This window comes from Schistocerca serialis, chromosome 4 (assembly GCF_023864345.2).
Source record: "Schistocerca serialis cubense isolate TAMUIC-IGC-003099 chromosome 4, iqSchSeri2.2, whole genome shotgun sequence".
In the NCBI taxonomy this organism is placed as follows: domain Eukaryota; kingdom Metazoa; phylum Arthropoda; class Insecta; order Orthoptera; family Acrididae; genus Schistocerca; species Schistocerca serialis.
In genome coordinates this window covers 469,165,351-469,185,893 of record NC_064641.1, presented here as the reverse complement: position 1 = coordinate 469,185,893, position 20,543 = coordinate 469,165,351, and the positions used below count along the sequence as shown (strand labels likewise).

The following is a 20,543-nucleotide window of genomic DNA, read 5'->3' as shown; positions in this document are numbered from 1 at the left end:
GTACTACGAAAATCCGACTGGCAAGACTGTTTGAGACGTTTGTCAATAAGGCCAACTCTACGTTCTGAATTTTTTCCTACCTGTGACAAGAGATCGTTGCTAATAGGAACTTTTATGAATTGTGAATCACATGCAGTATTCACTTCACCATAAGAATAACATGAATATAAACATTTTGCCATGTATTCTTTCGTGTTTGCTGCTATCTCATTTAAATCCTGTCTGCCTAATAAACTACGAAACTAGAGTGAGACAACAGCAAACGCGGAAGAATATACATATCATGCCATGTTTATATTCACATTATTCTTACGCCGAATAGTTATACAGTCAGAAATGACGCACGGCAATTGACTAGATTTTTAAATCTAAGATACTCTAATTTCTGTGCAGAATGTAATGTACTAAAGAGGCGTCTGCAAAGATTTTCAAACGGAGAAAAATTTTCGCTAAACTCTCCTTCACAACATCTTCTATCACACGCAGTCTATTATTTGGTTCTTGTTGATTATGATCAAAGAAAGCAGCAGTGTAAGTAACAACAAATAGCAGTCTCTTGTCATTGTTTTGATAATGAGACGATTCCTCTCTCTCTCTCTCTCTCTCTTCTTCTTCTTCTTCTTCTTCTTCTTCTTCTTCTTTTTTAATATAATTGGAAGCGGCGGTAACACGCACAAAAGCAAGCCATGCCGCGAGCGACGACAGGTCATAAACACTCATAATCAAAATGTGACAAACAATGCATGACACAGTACAATAATGCATTTTCAGCTTGGAGTGACATAAACACCTATAACAAAGAGAACGGCACTTATCAGATCAAAGAAAAATAAGCAGTCAATTCAAACCAGACAAAGCACGTGAAAAAGGAAGGGCACCCATATAAATACAGACGGAGCGCCTGATGCATAGCAATGGCTACCTGGTAAAGCTTAACTGCTAAGCTTACGACTCGAACCAAACTACTGTAGCTGTATCGTCATTCATTCGACCTAAATTGTGTCTCATATTACAATGGACTAACTTTATTTTGATTTGGAGGTGCAGCCTAAAACTTTTCTCTCCCCTTGAATTTCGAGTCTCAAATTTCAGATGTGACTTAGATTCGGGAAAAATTTTTTTTCCTTGGTTTCGAGTCCCATTTTTCAGGTGCGGTTTAGATTTGAGTGTGGCTTAGATTCGAGTAAATACGGTAAATGTAAAACATTTCTTAACAGAAATACAGTGTCATTTTAAGTACAGTGAACCAACCAGCAATAATAATTTAATATTTAGTGAAGAGTTGTAAGTGTTAACATGATAAAGTTAGAAAAGTTTTATGTATTCTTGCAAAATAGAGATTATTTGCATACGGAGACTAGGCTCTATCTGCGGACTTGTTCCAGAAATTCAATGCACTTATTTTATTAACAATTCAACATTACACTTTTTTCAAAAGAGAAACTATGTTTTAACATTCTTATAACACATTTATAGTTCTTCAAATGACAAATTATATTTTAACCTTTTTATAATACATTTATATTGCACAATTACAGCAAATTAATGCCTTACACCATACAAATTCGAATTTGATTGTACTTTATACAAGAGCCACACACCAAGTTTACAATTATAAAACTAATTCAAACTTTTAGGCAAGCTGCCACTGGAATGTATTTTTAAGACTAAATCTTGAACTATACAAAAATATGTATTGCATGATAATAACAATAATGAGCAATAATGAGAGCCAAGTGATTGGAATAAGAGCCATAGATTTCATAATAAGACAAACTTTTGAGGACTGATGACCTGAGAAACACTTCTGCATAATATTAACCTTACATGTTTAAAACTCTGGAACATTTCATGTAATTCCTAAAACTAGATTCAATATGTCTGAAAAATGTGAATTCAGTAACAAAACCTGTACAATGCGTATTTTCCATTATTATCAGTCAACTTGTATAAAGCAGTCTGTATATATTAGTTGTGGATTTAAAACAACAGAGTACCAGGATTGCAGAATTTGTTAAAAATAGTACATCCAAAGTGAATCTCTGTAACTTCTGGTATATTTGAAAGTCTCCTTTTTGAAATAACAAAGGAATGCGGATTAAAATGATCAGTTCTAACTGTTTTTGTCAATAATATTATACATAGTTTGGAAGTGGTAAAATACTGTTTTCACGTATTTACACAGCAGTAGTTTACATTGAGATTCTGATGTCATTTTATTATGAGTGGATTTGTTCACCCATAATTTTATTGTATTATACCATTTTTTTTTTAAACCATCTTCAAAGATATGCTGTACTATGAATAGTGTTACATGCAGACATTACAACAGCGAGCTGAGATTTGCATTTATTTACACACACTGAAGACTCCATCTTAGACTGTGTAACATAAGATTGCTGATAAAACAATATAAACAGAATGAATTGTGGAATATGGGACTCAACTGCTGAGGTCATTAGTCCCCTAGAACTTAGAACTAGTTAAACCTAACTAACCTAAGGACATCACAAACATCCATGCCTGAGGCAGGATTCGAACCTGCGGCCGTAGCGGTCTTGCGGTTCCAGACTGCAGCGCCTTTAACCGCACGGCCACTTCGGCCGGCATGTATTGACAACTGGCTTTGCTAGCTTGTAGGTGATTGCACATTTTGTTAAATAATATTGTTCATTTACGTATCACATTAGCATCTGTACAAAGCAAATACTGTTATTTAGTTCATAGAAATAAAAGTACCGTAACTAAATCAATTTAGAAAAATTTTAGACACAAATTGGCTTATACTTTACATTACAGCTAGTAACAACCACTTAATGCAGCCCTAGACAGGCATTGTTGTGACATTACACATGTGGATTTTCATTAAGGACAAATCAGACTTTAAGATTTAATACAAGACAAAGATTACCTGTGTGACTATACAAAAACGACAATAATATTAAGGTTGTTATAATTCTCTCAAATGAAGAGAGGAAATGAAATTAAAGGCACAGATGACATTTAGAGCCTTATGATAGCAATCTTGGAATGGATTGGCTGTATAGTAAACACCAGCTATAATCAAAATGTATGGTGGCTGACAATACTTAGTACTCCTTATTTTGTTCATTAGGAAGCTTGTTTCCAAGGCCTTTTTTTTTAGACTTGAATTTTTATGATTTATCAAAGATAACATGTTTTGGAATGTGTCAATTGCACTTGCACAGCGTGCTGTGCTTCATTTCCTCCGTATTATCACATATTAGGGATTTTTTGCTATTTTCTTTTTCCATCATTCTGCAATACTATTTACTACATAAGAGCACATTTATCTTGTGAAGCAAATTAGTTAATCCTAGTACTGTAACATCATACTTGCAGAAAGGTTCTTTTAGGTTACTGTGTTTTTTTTCCCCATCAATGAAACACTCACAGGAAACATCTTAACTGCACGTAAATTAAAAAATGCAATATGATATGCCCAGTAGGAAGACTTAAATTTAGCATTTACAAAAATATTAAATCAGAGCTCCTGTATCATTTTGCTGTGTGAGTGTTTTTTTTTTTTTTTTTCTTTTTAAAGAAAATGCCTTCCAATTACCAAGTCACAAATATTTTTTTTATTCTGGCTTCCAAAAAATATAGCAGTGTCTGCAATCTAGGCCAATCTGTTACAATTTAGAACTGATGAGTGCCAACAAAGAATACGGAACTAAAATCGTACAGCAGAAAATTACGCTGTCTCGTAATTTTTTAAAATTGCATGAGTTTATATAACTAATCTGTTACTGTACAGTAAACTTGTTTTATGAGTAACTCTTATGTCACATATAAAGGAACATCTTAGCAGTACACTAGACTTATTCTTAATACACAATGACAGTCTTTTCAGGTTTGGTAGTTTTCTATGGTCATCTGTGACTCAATACATATCTACTAAATGCAGCTTATTCTTGTATTTATTTTCTGTTAGAAAACTTGTACATCACAACAAATCTTAAACACAAACACTGTTGGCCTCTAACAGCAATTATTCACTTTCTCTACTCTATAAGAAAATATTTTAAAAAAAATTGGGATGCATTACAATTTAAACTCTTAACAACTAGTAACAGTATTTCTATTTGCTGAAAAAATAAATTGTGCAAGTTCATTTTTCTGTATTGGGATAATGTTATTTAGAACCAGTAGTGTTCTCTTTTCCACAAGATCAAGAGGAAATAGCTGCTTGCAATCACTTTTTTATTGCTTGCAAAATGATCTGAAATCACCTTTGCTGCATACTATTTTACTATCAAAAGTAATAAGTTACTTCTAAAATGGACTATCATTTTTGCACACTATAATATTCCATAAGGCAATCTTTTAATGTTATGTAAATGGATTCTATAATAGAAAATTTCATGCCAGTTCTAAATCAGATTTCAATTATGACTGGTTATGCTATTTAGGATCTGTTGTCACTGATACTGGAGACAGAGATCAGTAGGTGCATTTCGATTGCAAGGAACTCTACAGCAAAACTTGGTAGCATCTGTATCACCTCCACCACTGACAAGACAAAGCTCACCCTTGTCCGAATGCTAAACTTTTCGATCATGACAAATGCAGCAGAAACTTGGATGATGAAGATGGCAGATTGCTGCAAGACTGATACTCTGGAAATGTAGTGCTACAGAAGATTACTTCAAATAACATTGATAGTACATTGTACTAATGAATTGATCCTGAGGCAGTTCGGCATCAAAACAAGACTGTTGACCCTTGTCAACCAAAAACAAACTGAAATATTTTGGTCAATCGCCAGAAGGGAACAGTCAATAGAATAACAATGATAGATGTAACAGTCGACAGCTGAAGACTCTGAGGAGGTGCACTATTAAGGTGGATAGGCCAGATTAAAATCTTGACCAGGGTGGGCTTGCAGCAAGCAGGTCACCTTGCCAAGACAGACCTTCATGTAGATGGGTCATCAGGTTGCTTACCATGTAATGGCACTACACCCTTGCACAGGATTAGACCAGAGAGATAGAAAGACATGCTGTCATCTCAGATATAATTTGTAACTAACCTCCATGATCTGCTCACTTCTCTAGTTCTGCCTCAAATATTTATTTTACAAGTGCAACAGAAGGTTTATACATTACATTGACTGATCATCTTTACATGTTAAGATACCACAACTACTGACTGCATCTCATATGAAATACTCCAACAGTAACAACAAAGCAGTAACATATAAATAAGACAGTAACGGCTGAATATAAATCAGTATTTGAACATCTGGAATGAGAATGGTGAGGATTCAATATTGTGTTACAAGTCTGGAATCTGCACATGGAATATACACTTGTCAGTGTGTTATTACAAGTGTTTACAATGCAGTTGGGGACACTTTCTGGAAAGTGGCAGGAAAACATATAGGTTGCATTAGTGCTAAGGCTTATCAGCTTAGTTTTGGGCAGTGCTCATCAAATAAGAAATGCCAATTTAGACTGGGACAATTTCTTGAAATACTTCACACAAAAATTTCTGATTGGGAGCAGCATTTCTTTTGAAAAAACATACTACATTAAGTTTGCACTGTAATAGACCACTAGTCCAACTCCTGTATTCCAATTGCACTTTTTTAATGTGAGAGTCATACATTCTTAAGAAAGTGTCCAAAATATTTTTCTGATGTCTCGAACAGGAACTCTATATATTTTTTTAAAATGTCTAGACTGAAGGATCTGAGTTTTTCTTTTTTGTTACAAATCCTACCACTGCTTTTCCTTTGCAGGTATCATTATCCGCAGAATATAAACTAAAACAATGAAGTGAAATAACAACTACAAACAAGAAAACCAAATGACATACACATGTGTGTAGTGAAAAATGTATGTCCAAATCAACAGTAACAATGAGTACATTGCTTTCAAGCCTGTGTTTACTTTCTTCACGGGATCGGTGACTAACATGAAGCAGACAGACAATAAAGAAGGTACAAACATGCAATAGATCTATGAAAAGAATGTAAATGTAAATCTGTATGTGTAAACAGCCAACCTTCATAGTTTAATATTAATTTCATTATTTAACCACAGCACTTACAACATTTGCTAAATGTGCCACAAAAACGAAATATTTTGTGTTTGATGTTCCAATTATGACCATGCATCAATGTTCTGTGAAATACAGCCGTGGCCAGCAGAACATAAATTATATGAGGAAAAAAGAAAAAAAAATGTTAGTGTATAATACAAGATATTTAAATTATTCAATAAAAATGCATGTTTTCTGTAATCACTGCCCATGTCTTACACTGTATGTGCCATAATTTATCATTAAATACTGTTTTTCTTTAATAATACTGTATGCAGTACAAATAAAACATTTAAGTGGAATGTTTATATAAAATCACAGTTTGGACAGTGTTATTTTGTATTAGAAGAAATGAAACCCATTCCATACAAATAAAGGTAAATAATTAACACACATGCAGTCTTCTTGAAATATTATTTCATCTTCAGTTTAAAATGTGCCAACACACACACACACACACACACACACACACACACACACACACACACACACCCCTCTCCTTTTTTTGTTGTGTCCCTTCTATTCAAAGGAGTCAATTACTACGTACGATATACATACGATGTATGATATAATAAAAAAATTAAATTAGGCCTGTAACATCTTCTATATAGATCTCCGTTAACATCAGTTCTTTACTTAGGCCTTCAGACCTTGGAAAATATAAAAAATAAATAAGTAAAAATAGCCACAACTTTATCCAGTCACAGTAAGTACAATCCACAACCAATAGTACAAATTAGAAAACAATAGTAATAAGTACACAAAATATTGTATAAAAATATTATCTAGCTGTTCCATGAATCTAACACTCAAAACTGTGAGAGATAAACAGTCAACTTTATAACAAACTATACATTTGTTTCAACTGTGACAAAGTCACAAACAATTCTCTCGGAATTGTAGCATGGACACATCAAAAGCATTTACTCTGCAATGTTACAGCAATCAAATATTGTGGTTTTCAAGGAGGTAAACATCTTTTTGAAGTTCAGACTACAAACTAGTATTAAGGCAAAGAAGTCACACAGCACTGAGTCTCTAACAAACTATATGCTTCCACACAAACTGTCTAAACCTTTCAGCAGATTCAATGTTGTCATTATATTCTTCTCTCCCAAGCTAGATCTATATATTTCTCTTGTGAGTCATAAAATGGGTTAGCCTTACTTATTTCTGTATTCCTCCAATCACAGAACTTAATGGAGTACTTTGAAATTTCAAAGAAACATGTTTATCAACCTGATAATTATTTAAACTTTTCATTAACGTGATAACATTTGTGTATAGTATTGATAACTGTGAGTTCTATGCCATCATTTTCTTCCATTTGCCCTCAATAAGATACGAGGTATGTCTAAAAAGTACCCGACCTTCGATTTTCGTCTCGACAGCACAGCATCACTGTACACAGTAAAAGAAGATACCTTTCTGCGAATGCGTGAATTTTGTCCTTGCCTTCCAGCGCATCAGTCGCTGCCTATCAGTCGCTGAGTGAGGTGCTACACAACATGTTCGTCAGATTACCGATTCTCTCAAGATGACTGAATGCGTTGAGCAAAGATACTGCATCAAATTTTGTCAAAAGCTTGGTGATTCTCAAAGCAAAACAATTCGTAAGATTCAGCAGGTGTTTGGAGAAGATGCGATGGGTGTAACACAAATTAAGGAGTGGTTCAACCAATTCAAAAATGGCTGCGCATCAGCGGAGAGTGACCAGCATTCTGGCAGGCCCCAGACTGCTCGGAGTGCAGCTGTTGCTGAGAAGGTGCAAAATTTGGTGATGGCAGATCGTTGTTTGACAGTGCGGGAGGTTGCCCAGTAGGTTGGAGTGAGTAAAGATTCTGCATATGCAATTTTTCGTGACGATTTGAACTTGCTTCAACTGGCTGTGAAATTTGTGGCCAAGTTGTTGTCGCCAGAACAAAAATACCTCTGTTTTGACATTTCACAGGACCTCCTGGACACCACCAACACTGATCCTTGGCTTCTGAACACTGTGATAACTGGAGATGAGTCATAGGTGTACGGGTACTACCCAGAAACAGAAAGATAGCCATCGCAATGGAAGCATCCCGAGTCACCAAGGCCAAAAAAAGGGTGGCAGGTGCGAAGCAAAATCAAGGTGATGCTGACTGTCTTCTTTGATGTCCGTGGACTTGTGCATTACGAATATGCACTGGAGGGACAAACAGTGAATAAGGAGTATTATCAAGATGTTCTCTATCGACTCTGTGACGCAGTTCAGCACAAAAGATCAGACACGTGGACAGCGAAAAACTGGCAACTGCATCACAACAACGCCCCCGCACATTCATCCCACTTGATCCAAAATTTCTTGGCCAAACATGGAATTACAGCAATTCGCCAATCTCCCTACTCTTCAGACATGGCTCCTTGCAACTTCTGGTTGTTTCCAAAATTGAAGACGCCACTGAAAGGATCCCATTTTGAGAATAGAGAAGAGATAATGCAGAACATGACGACAGAGCTGAACACCATTCCAAAGGAAGACTTCCAGAGGTGTTTCTGGCAGTGGACGGATTGGTGGGCTAAGTGTGTGCAAGCACAAGGGACCTACTTTGAAAGCGATTAGGATCCCAACCCCGTCATGTTCTCGAAACATTTTTTCAGCCAAAGGTCAGATAATTTTTAGACAGGCCTCATTTGTGCATATTTATAGACATGTTATTGCATAGTTATTAATACTTCTGAGAATGACTCGTGTATTTTAAACAAAAAAACTCAAAATGATTACAAATAAGAAAGAACAGGCAGGTCTTTCAACACACAATGAACAAGGGGCTCTTATTTTGAACTATTAAGAATTTTGTTTGTAATTAATGATTTAATGATAAACTGTGCTTGCCCATGAAAACAATGATATTAGTTATGGGAGCAGAACATATGCCAGTAAAATTTTATATATATATACGAATTTGGTTTTAATGTACTGTACTTAATGAAACGTAAGTCAGCTAATGAGAAATTTCTCTTAGGAGGATGAAACAACCAATGAAAGAGAATTTACATGCCAGGGACTGCTGAAAAAAAATTTCAATGCATCTCCACAGCTTCCTACCTCATTATTTAAAAGTTCCATTACGTTATCTCCTCACTATAACACCAGTTTAGCTTCAATTAAATACAGAAAGAGAACATAACTGTTTAGAGTAGCAATAGAGAAACTGAGTGGTTCTTTTCCAGGGGGAGGAAGAAAGATTAGGGATTAACATCCCATCAATGACAAAGTCGTCACAGATGAAGCATTAGGTCTGATTGGACAAGAATGAAGAAGGAAAGGCCTTTACAAAAGAACCAAAGAAAACCTAAATTTTGTGTCATCTGATTTCTGCTTCTCCCGAATGGGAATCAGGGCCTTATAACCACTGCACCACTTTCCTTGGTGCTTAATTTGATTAAAAGAGAAAGGTCGCTTTTTATGTCCAGTTTTTTTGACTGTAAATAATATTACCAAATGTCTGTATAATTTAATAGTTAAAGGTTCCATATCCAAATAAAACTGGATTGAATTTAACATACTGGGAACAAAACATAGTGGCAAAAATTGTGTTAAAACTTTGCATAAATGTGATATATTAGACAGATAGATATAATTAATATAATAGTTATACCTTATTATGCATTACAAAAATATGTTAATCTTCCTTCATAACTTCTTTCTATTAACATCTGACATTCTATGGAAGTGAGCGTAGCACAGCGAAAACCATGCAAGGAAACACAGCTTGAAAAAAAATCTTAGCTGCAACCACGTGTTAGACTTCTGCAGCAACATATAACTGTTTATGATGACTGTCTTGCAAATTTTTCTCTGCGGTTACAGATCTCGAAATTATAAAGTACCCTCACCAAGATAGATGTCACATTCATTTCATTTCTCAGATTAGTACTACAAATAGGCAATGGAACCTGCTTAAAATGTTAACAACACTAGCAGCTTAATGCCAATACCTTGAAATTAACTATGAAATTTCTTATGTAAAAAACTGTCTGATCTTTTTATGAAAGTTTGCGACAGATTATAATTGTGTGCCAGACTGAGTATGGAACTCAAATTTTTACTTTTTATAAGCCTAATGTACTTATGACACACCATACTCTACAATGCAGCTTTGATCTGCATTGTTCATGATGTTGACTTAAACGTGACAAAACAAGTATCCTTAGTCTAACCCCTATGCATTGAAAACCACTACACCACCTGTACAAAACAGTCTATGAGAACTAAATCTTTCATTCTACAGTAAGGAATGCTGTCGTACTTCTTCCTGATAGGTTAAAATTGTGTACTGCACTTGTACTTTAATCTGTTCCTCATGCCCTTGACAAAGCTCTTACTGAGTGAGCTATTTAGATATCTCTCATGGCCCACAACACAGGAAAAAATGTTCCAATCCTGATTATGATCTAGTTTTCACAACAGTGTACACAAAGTGAAAAGTCACATTCAGGAGTATATGATTCACATTCTTGGCTTACACATAACAAAACACATTTCCTTAGTCTAATGACTATGCACTGAAAACTACTACACCCCATCATGAAATTACCAAGACAAAAGTTTCCACAAGATTGCAGAAAAAATGACAAACTTAAGCAGAAAGAAATAGACAAATTTTTCTCTGAAAAATTTCTTATTTTAAACAGAGGAAACAGGCATATTTCTATTATAGTAAGTCGTTCAAAATATTTTGCCACCTAGAAATTATCTTAAGAAACTTTGGAATTATATGGGCATGAAGTTAAAAGTCATTTGATGGTGTGATATCCAGCTATTTCACTGTGAATTTAAAATCCAGAAATAAATCAGTGTAAAAGATAAGATATTTAGAATCCCTTCCTCTCATGTACATCATCATCTCTAGCTAAGGCACTGAACAAGTGTGTATGTTTGTTCTCTATCTACATAAGTCATTAATTAAAGAGTGTGTGTGTGTGTGTGTGTGTGTGTGTGTGTGTGTGTGTGTGTGTGTGTTTTTCACTAACACAATATTTACTCCCAGTCTCATTGTGAGCCTTTGACATCCTGCATATGAGATCTCAGTATTTCCAACTGTATGTCTTAGAGAGGTCATACCACATTCACAAGGATGGCAACAAATTTCAGATTTTTGTAAACCCAAGTGAGTCTTCCTTCTCATCCTGTGTGGTACGTCTCCCCTGACCCATGGTTCTGGGTGACTTTTACCAAAATCTACCCCTTTTCCTAGACCTCTCCAGTCCTTTTCCTTCTACCCTCTTCCTTCCCCTTCAACCCTTCTGCCTGAAGGCGGAGCCACCAGCTCCAAAAGCCTTCCAATCACAACTGTTTTTTATGTGTTCTGCCACCGCTTGGTGAGTAGATTTTTTATTTATCCAGTTAAATTATTTTGACAATAATTGATTGTTTTCGTTGTTATATTGGAATTTATTAATTTTTTTTGTGAATTTGGCATAATCTATGTGAAAGAGTAAACTAGGTGATGAGGAAGACTACAAAGACACATGAGCCTCATAGTGTCTAGCAAATAGACTGTAGCAGAGCATTGCCTTCAACTACAACAAGAGATGAAGGAAGGAAAATTAGTCTTAATGTCCTATTAGCAGCACAGTCATCAGAGACAGAACATGAGACAAGTCATAACGAGACTCAAATTTTGGCTCACATCTGACAGTTATAAGATACCGTAATAAGGGATACCATAGAATAAAAACTGACAGAAAAGCTTCTTAATAGAGAGGCTGGACACCAACTCTGTACAACCTGCTAGCAAACACATAGCCCAGTAGGATAGCAGTTGTGGCAGGGTTTAGGTTCAACAATAAGGCAATCAATGCAAAAGAGACTAGCTTTTTTAATTATAACAGCAGAAGCATAAATTAAGATCAATAGGGATAAGCATTTAATGCCAGTTCCAACACTCAGGAGCACATTGAGAATTTTAACATTCTCAACTCCTGGCACTTTGAATCAGACTAGACTATGCACAGACTGCCATTATACTACCTACACTCCCTACATTTGCAGTGTGAGCAGTCTTCATACAGAAACAACAAGATATCTAAATCAGACTGAAAAGTGTATGCCTGGAATCTTACCACCAGCTATAGGAGTGAAATGATTACTGAAGACCTGGATGAGAAGGTAGGAAACAAACAGTGCACACCATTGATTGATTGATTGATTGATTCATTCATTCATTCATTCATCATGTTCTGTCCATCTCATCAAGAAGGAAAACCTTCAGGAATGTAGAACGACTTGAGGTATACATTAAAAAAATATGTTAATGGACCATACAAGGTGTATTTGCAGACAACAAGAATTGTACAGATTATCAAACGCAGTACAAGGGAGGGGCTAACTACACTGTGAATATATGGGGCACTTTCTTGTAATCTCGGTACTACTTGATGATGGCAACAAACTAAATAACACAAATATTGCCAATAAGATATTTGCACATGGCCCTGAGTCCAAGGCTTGGTTCTGCAGGAAAACTTGAAAATTAATATTTCTATCTGCAGTTAATTACATCCATCATTTTCGGTACCTTAAACATACTGTTTACAAAGATCAAAAATAATTTTCTCCTACTGATGTATACAGTTATTTCTACTCTGAAGAGTATAGCTGAAAGTCACTTAAGATATTTTGCACTCTTGTATGTTCTAATTAATTAATGGTCATCATTTACTCAATCATGACTTTGTTACTGAGAAAGGGCAAATGGGTTTCAAGAGATGAGATGACATAAAGTGAATAAAAGATGTGAATTACTAAAGAACATACATCATGTGTTCTTGCATCCCTATTTCACATGTACAAAAATCAGTAACCTCTTATAACACATTCTTCTTCCATGTAAAAATTATTTCCTTAAACAGGTAAACATGAATGTGTTCAAGAACAACAGTAAATACACACGGAACAGCTAGATTAACATCATACCATGACATGTATTCAACTTTTGTGTATAATTTCTTATAACAGTAATATAAATAACATTTAAAAAAATAGATGTTGGTTTTGAAATACATCAATACAGCTGCATATGAACACAACATTCAGATATTTCTGCATCACAATGCAATCACAATCACAATCACAATCTCTCTCTCTCTCTCTCTCTCTCTCTCTCTCTCTCTCTCTCTCTCTCTCTCTCTCTCTCTCTCTCTCTGCTGCCTAAACACACAAGGTCATTCCTTACGAGATGATGCAGCAACGGCGGGTACGTGGATCACCAACAATTTCACTAGTGTTACCAGTGAAACGCCTCACAGGTGGTGAGGCAGAGCTGTCAGTCAGTAGCATGTCAGATCCTGTCACTGATGCAGGAGATAGTAACAGTGGTGCAGAACCACCAGTCACTTCTGTTGGACTGCTGTTTCTAATCTGTGCTCGTTGTTTCTTTAAGTCAGCCAATGTTCCTGCATTGATTGTCACTGTGACGTTTATGTTTATTTTACCATTTCCTTCAGTCACGTAACTAGTTTCTGCAGGTATTTCTGAAAATAAATTGTAGCACACTTACATAATTTATCCTTTGTAATAATAGTTTTATTTCTGTTTTCTCAAAGATAATGCAACAAATACAACACATTGTGATTATGAAATATTTTGGCACTTGCAATTTATGCACTAGTAATAAAATGTATTCAAGTAATCCATACAAACAGAAGCAAACATAGAGGCATGAACTACATATTTTGAACATTCAGAAGCTCTAAATACAGCATGACCTACAGGAAACAGTCGGTTTTCAAATGAAAAATTATTTATCCAAAATCATGGGTTAATATCTTCTATTTTGTTTACAGGGTCACTTACGAAAGATCATATCAACCAAGTGATGGCCATTCTCTTGAATGCAATTTAAACTCTCTACTACAAGTTACTCACAATTCAGAGAAGCAGGCAATTGTCAATCAAACCCATCTATTCTGTGATGGCAGCTTTCAATTCTATTAAATTTTAGGTTTTGTCAACAAAGACAAACTCTTTCACCCCCACAACACAAACCTGATGACTTTGGTGACCAGGGCACATTACTGAAATGATGCAGCCAGATAAAATGTTCCACAAAAGTTGTTTCTTCAATTTCCTGAAGGTAGCACAATACACCTTAGAGTTTATTGTAGCACCATGAAGGAGGACATCAAATAGAATAGTCCCTTCAGAGTCCCAGAAGACCATGGGCAGGACTTTACCAGCTGAGAATATGGCTTTGACCTCTTTCTGCAGAGGAGAGGTGGTGTGGCATCATACTATAGATTGTGATTTTGGTTCCAGTTTGAAACTATGAACCCATGTTTCACCACCTGCGATGACGTTCAACAAAGAATTGTCCCGATCAGCCTTGTAACATGCAAGCAATTCTGCACATATGGTCCTTCATTGCTCTTTATGATTTTCTGTTAGGTAGTGAGGAACCCAGTGGAACACACTTTTGAGGTCCACGACTGGTGGACAAGTTTGTCAGTATTACCAACAGGAACGTCCAGCAGTGCAGTGAGACGTTTGTGATCCACCAGTCATCTCAAATGAGAGTGTCTGTCTGCACATTCCAACATTGCAGTAGTTACAGCTGTTGTGACCAGCTGGCACACAGGAGGCCAGACAGATTTGCGCAACCTTGTTGCGATGATGATAGATGGCTCACATAGCAACTCACCACGGTTTTGTTCACTGCCAGGTCTCCACAGACAAACTGCAAATCCCTATGAATATCTGAGATGCTCTGGTTTTCTCCCAAAAGGAACTCAATGACGGCTCTCTGCTTGGAATACACCTCCATTACAGACACTATTTTGAAGGCTATGTGTAGTGCTGCCACCTATCAAAACTTCCTGAAACTATTGGGATTGAAGTGGGAATATTCCACGATGTCCCACAAAAAATTCCACACTTTTTCGAAATTGGCTGGAAAAAAAAGTGTTGCATTACTTATTGAATGCCCCTCATAAATGACCCATGTTTATAGAATCTTGCTGTACACCTACAAAGGACCACAGAGGACAAGCAATTGGCTACACTGATGGAAAGAATAGAAACAACAAATACAAAAAATTATTTTATGTAGTTTACTCTACTGCTAAAATTAGATTTCAGCACACTGCACAGCTGCTTGTGAAGACTGAGCCCTATGTAATCAGAAAAAAACATCCATGTGCATGTTATCTGCGTTTGGAGGTGAAAATTGTGATCTGATGACTTATAATTGACACTGTGAATCAGTATTCATACCATTTTCCTCCCATTAAGCAATTTTAACATGAAGTAACTGACAAAATATTAATGTACTGATTTGCATTTAACTACTAAAACTGATTTAGCCCAACATAGTATTAAAAGAAGCCAATAAATGACATACAAGTCCACAGTAATTTAAAATTTTAATTGTTAATTCTTTAGTCCAAGGAACATGATGTACATAGAATTCTCTATTAATGGAAATTTTATAAACATTTCAAAAGGCATAGGTAAACAGAGAAATTCAAACCTAGAGCTGATGGAGGACCTTTCACATCTTGGGCTTCTACAACAGCAGTCATTCCACTAGAATCATCCTTGCCATCAGGTGCATGTCGAGCAGCATTTGGCACAACTTCTTGTGCTACATTGCCATTGACAAAGTTTTCTGTTGATACATCAGAAGCTGCACGTGAGTCCCCATCATCCGGTTGAGGAGCAAACACCTATACAACCAGATCATTGCAGAAATAAGCTGAATTTTTTACCAAACAAAATCAACTGAAAAGTGAACTAGCAGCTACTTTTTCCTCTCTACTCAATTGGATTAATAAGCAACAGTAAATATGATCATTGTACTTACTTCCCGGGCTTGCAACCTCAACCTAGCTTCTTCAACAGCGTCTTTCTTTGTGGTAAGAACTTTATCACGGATGGATGTTCTTCTCACAGACTGTGTACGCGTATTTGACTGTGAACGTTTTACACGACCCTTCTTTGCTTCTTGCATTCGTTTTGTTTCTTGTTCAGTACGTAACTGAAGGATGCGTTCTCGGAGTTCTGGGTCTTCACAGATATCTAGAGAGACAATTAACTGTTTAGATTTGCAGTAATTCAGAATGATGTATGAGAGTAACTCAATTTTAAACTGAATTGTTTTTGAAATACTTATTGGCTACAGATAAAATTACAAATGTAATATGTTATTTCTGTATGTAGTTTCCTTTGAGAAATATACAGCTGAAAGTTCAATGCACATTCGATACATAACAGACTCCACAAGGGGTGTGGGGGGGGGGGGGGGGGGTGAGCGAAATACATTTCTCCCATATTTCCAGCTCTTTCTTTGGATGCAGAGGATTAAGAATATTTAAAATGGGTTCATATAATACATATTTATTCAGTGTTACACTATTGATAATATCTGCTGGAGAACTGATATTCCAATGAAAATCTAAGTTTGCTATAGTATTCTTATGAACAACTGGACAGATTCATCGTTGCTGAAGTTAACTGAGTTAAAGATCAACAGTAATGGTAATTCTTGGGTGGAGTCATGAAGTCAAACCTCAATACATCGAATCTCTAAGGAAGACAGAATTCATTCTATATATGGAGGGTTCAACATAATGAGGTTTCCAGGTGGAACGAGAGGGGAGGAGGAGGAGGAGGGGGAGAGGGTGGTGTTGGTGGTGGTGGTTGTGGTGAATTTGTTTACAACCCTTGATTTTCTTTTATTACTGTGCTGCTGTACTGTGATCTTTTTTTTTTGCGTTTATGTGTGATATACGCCTAGATTTAGTTCTGATAACACAAAGAAGAAATTGAGATTTATTGTTATGCATATTTTTTTTTTCTTTTGAAACAGAAAACAATTTATAAGTTTTAAATAAAATATTTATCATAAATAAATTAAATTCAGTAGCAGAATACACTGTACATAAATAAAAATTTCCAGAAGTTAAAAGTAATCCACAATTTTGGCCTGCTTTAAACTTTTGGTCACCTGTGAATCAATTTCACTGTCTATGAATAAGACAGTTCAGAACACATTATCCTCTACCTCCTACTTCTCCACAAACACTTTGGTTGTGCTGAAGGCCAGTTTGATCTGCCTGGCCATCATTGCCAGTGCTTTCTTCGACATCCCCCTCACCCTCTTCCCCTTCCTCTTCATGATCATTGCCGCCTTCTTTTTCGTTCACTGTCTTCACAGAATCAACAATCTCAGCTTCTGTTAGTGATCCTGCTACTGTGACATCACTGTCCACATCCAGGAAATCTTCAAAACGAACATGAATGGTGTTAAAGTGAGTCACCACTTTCGCCCATTTGGACTCTAGGATACTGACAGGGTGTCTCCTGCAAATACTGTATAAAATAAAAGCTTTAATCAAAATCCCCATAAACCAGTGGCAGAATCAAACTAAGATTTTACATGCTCAAGTATTAAACCCACCAGCTGCTAATTTTCATCTCTTGTCAAAAATCCACATGTTCAGAAACAACTGATGACTCTTTGCTCCTCCATCATGTTTCTCCACACTTTATATAGCTTTCTCACCGCATCTAAAATGTTTATACTTTCAGGGTTGTCATCGTCAATATTGTGGATTGTCATTTGAACCGCTTCATACCTGCAGTTTTCTCTGGCGTTTTTGATTATTCCTTGATCTAAGGGCTACAATTTCTACATAGGTGGCAAAAATTGTACTGCCAGAGATTTTAATGGAGAGATAGCATTGTGCACACTGCAATTGTCCACAAACAAGACAACTTGTTGATTTTCTTAAGTGATTTTCCTATTAAAAATATTTAACTAGTTGGAAATCACTTTTGAAGTCATCTAGGCTTTCTTGTTCACAGTGTACAGTACTCCACACAGATAACAACTTACACCTGGAAAAACATTGCGGTTTCTTAGGTGGCTTGAGTTTTTATGTGCTGGTCACATTTTCTGTTAAAAGAATGGTGACATGGTCTTTATTCAGCTTCTCCCATGACATTTTTCTCCTTGAAAGTCAAAGTTTTGTCTGGAAGACATTTGTAAAAAAGTCCAAGTTTGTCTGCATTAAAAACATCATCCAGTTTGTAATCCTGAAGGATCCTCTGCAATTATAATTTTCACTCATCACGAATTTTGCTATATACACTGGCACTTTCCCCACTCGCTTTGTGGAAGACAATACCATGTCTTTTCCTAAAATTATCTAACCATGTGTTACTCTCACAAAACATATTGTACCCAACACTGCTGCAAAATAATCTGACTTTTCTTTCAAAATAACTCCACCAATGTTCACATCATTGTTCCTCTGTTGTCAGGACCACTGTATTAAATACTCTTCTAAATCTGGAAATCACCCTTCTTTCATTGTTTCTGATCTGTCCCTTCATCTGTGGTAACCATGCAGTCTCCATTCTTGATTACTGTCGACAGTGTGCTTGTCGGAATCCCAAACTCTGCAGCTGTGTCTTTTAATTGATTGCTTGATTGGGAGATTTTGGGACCAAATGGCGAGGTCATCAGTCTTGCGATTCCAAAGGGGGTTACATAATAAAGAGTCTGCTATAAGTGTACGGATTCAGTCAGAGGAGTCACATTATAAAAGAATGAACATTAAACACACAAAGTGTAAGCATAAAAGGTGAGACCAAATACAAAAACTGGAAATAGGGGGTCTGGTCATGGGGTCACAGACTGTGATGACTGCAAAAGGAGTCCTAATCACAATCAACCTGCCCCTGCTTCAAGACGAAAGGAGAACCTTATATCTGGAAATAAAAACCACTTTCACGGAGGAAACCAAGGACCAGGACCACCATCCGTGGATCGTCCGCTACTATTAAATTTAAGGAACCCTTTGCTTGAAGGGTTGAAAGAAGGGGACATGCCATCAATATGTGAGATATCGTCAGTCTAGCGCCACAAACACATTGTGGGGATGGGTCGTTACGTAGGAGGAAACAATGGGTGAGCCGGGTATAGCCACTACGTAAATGACATAAAACAGTGGACTCCTTCCGAGAGGGGTGGAAAGAAGTGCCCCAAACCCCAGTAGACTCCTCGACTGTGCAAAGTTTATTACTATGAGCAGTAGTGCTCCAGATGGCATTCGACTGCTGGGCAAAGAGAGATTTGACATAGATCCGCATATCTGCAGCTGGAATCGTTAAAGGAAAAGGGGGTAAGTATCTGCTTCTCTACCGAAACGGTCAGCCAATTCATTCCCTGGGATTCCCACATGACTCAGGACCCAGAGAAAGATGACTGAACAGGCAGCACACTTGAGAGCAGAGCAAAGGTCATGGATGGCAGAGACCAGGGGATGACGAGAGTAGCATCGATCGATAGCCTGAAGGATGTTCTTGGAGTCGGAACAAATTAAAACACTATGGAGAGAGGCCTCTGAGAAACAAAAAGGAGGGCCCTGTAAATGGCTAGAAGCTCTGCTGTACATACACTACATGATCCAGGCAACAAATGGTACTCGAAGCTGGAAGGAGATGTTAAAGCGTATCCCACCTTATTAGTAGTCTTAGAACAATCAGTGTAAAGGATGGTGGCACCCTGGAACTCTGCAAGGATGGCACACACAAGATGCCAGTAAATCATAGGAGCAACGGAGAACTTAGGACCCTGGAAGAGAGCAGTCCTAATCCGTGGTCTAGGCACCACCCGGGGGGAGGGGGGGGGGGGGGGGTTATGGGAGGAAAGACACAGGGCGCAGTCCAGTGACTGCAGATGGAGATTCCGGCAGAGGGTAGTGAGACACATGCCAAACGGCAATCCCACCCATGGGCAGGTGTTAGGAGGGTGACATCCCTAATTGGCAAAGAGCACAGGGTATACAGGATGGTCAGGGAATTGGCAAATGGCTACTGCGTAAGAAACAAGGAGTTGGCTCCATCGGATGTGTAGAGGGGGAACCCTGCTTCTGTGAGGAGACTATCAACATGACTAGTGCGAAAGGCACCAATAGCCAGATGCACCCCACAATGATGGACAGGGTCAAGGAGTTTGAAAGTGGTAGGAGCTGTTGAGCCATAAACGTGACTACCATAATCGAGTCTGGACAAAACCAGAGCATGGTAAAGATGGAGAAGAGTGGAACAGTGAGCACCCAAAGACGTGTGGGCTAGGAGGCGGAGAGCATTAAGCTTCCGCATGCTTGCACCCAAAGACGTGTGGGCTAGGAGGCGGACAGCATTAAGCTTCCGCATGCATGTAGTCTTTAAGTGATGAATGTGGGGCTACCATGTCAGCTTGCTATCAAAAATAAGGCCAAGAAACAGAACTCTGTTACAACATCAAGGAGCTGGTTGCCTAAATAAAGTTCTGGATCAGGGTGTACTGTGGGTTGACAACAAAAATGCAGAACCTGCATTTTGGAGAAGGAAAACTGGAAGCCATGGGTGGTGGCCTACGTAGACGCCCATCGGGTGGCACCTTGGAGCTGGCACTCAGCAGACGCCACCGAGTGGGAGCTGTACCAGATGCAAA

General features: G+C 37.3%; 1 protein-coding gene across 1 annotated transcript in view; it reads right to left on the bottom strand.

Annotated features, from left to right (window-relative positions):
- Positions 1-13,231: 13,231 nt before the first annotated feature.
- Positions 13,232-20,543, bottom strand: part of LOC126475115 (protein phosphatase 1 regulatory subunit 16A) — a 77,189-nt gene continuing 69,877 nt past the window's right edge. The window contains exons 8-10 of the mRNA XM_050102702.1: positions 15,903-16,117; positions 15,570-15,765; positions 13,232-13,575 (exon numbers count right to left, since the gene is read on the bottom strand). Coding sequence (XP_049958659.1) covers positions 13,274-13,575; positions 15,570-15,765; positions 15,903-16,117 — 713 coding nt within the window. The 3' untranslated portion in view covers positions 13,232-13,273. The remainder of the gene's footprint in view (positions 13,576-15,569; positions 15,766-15,902; positions 16,118-20,543) is intronic.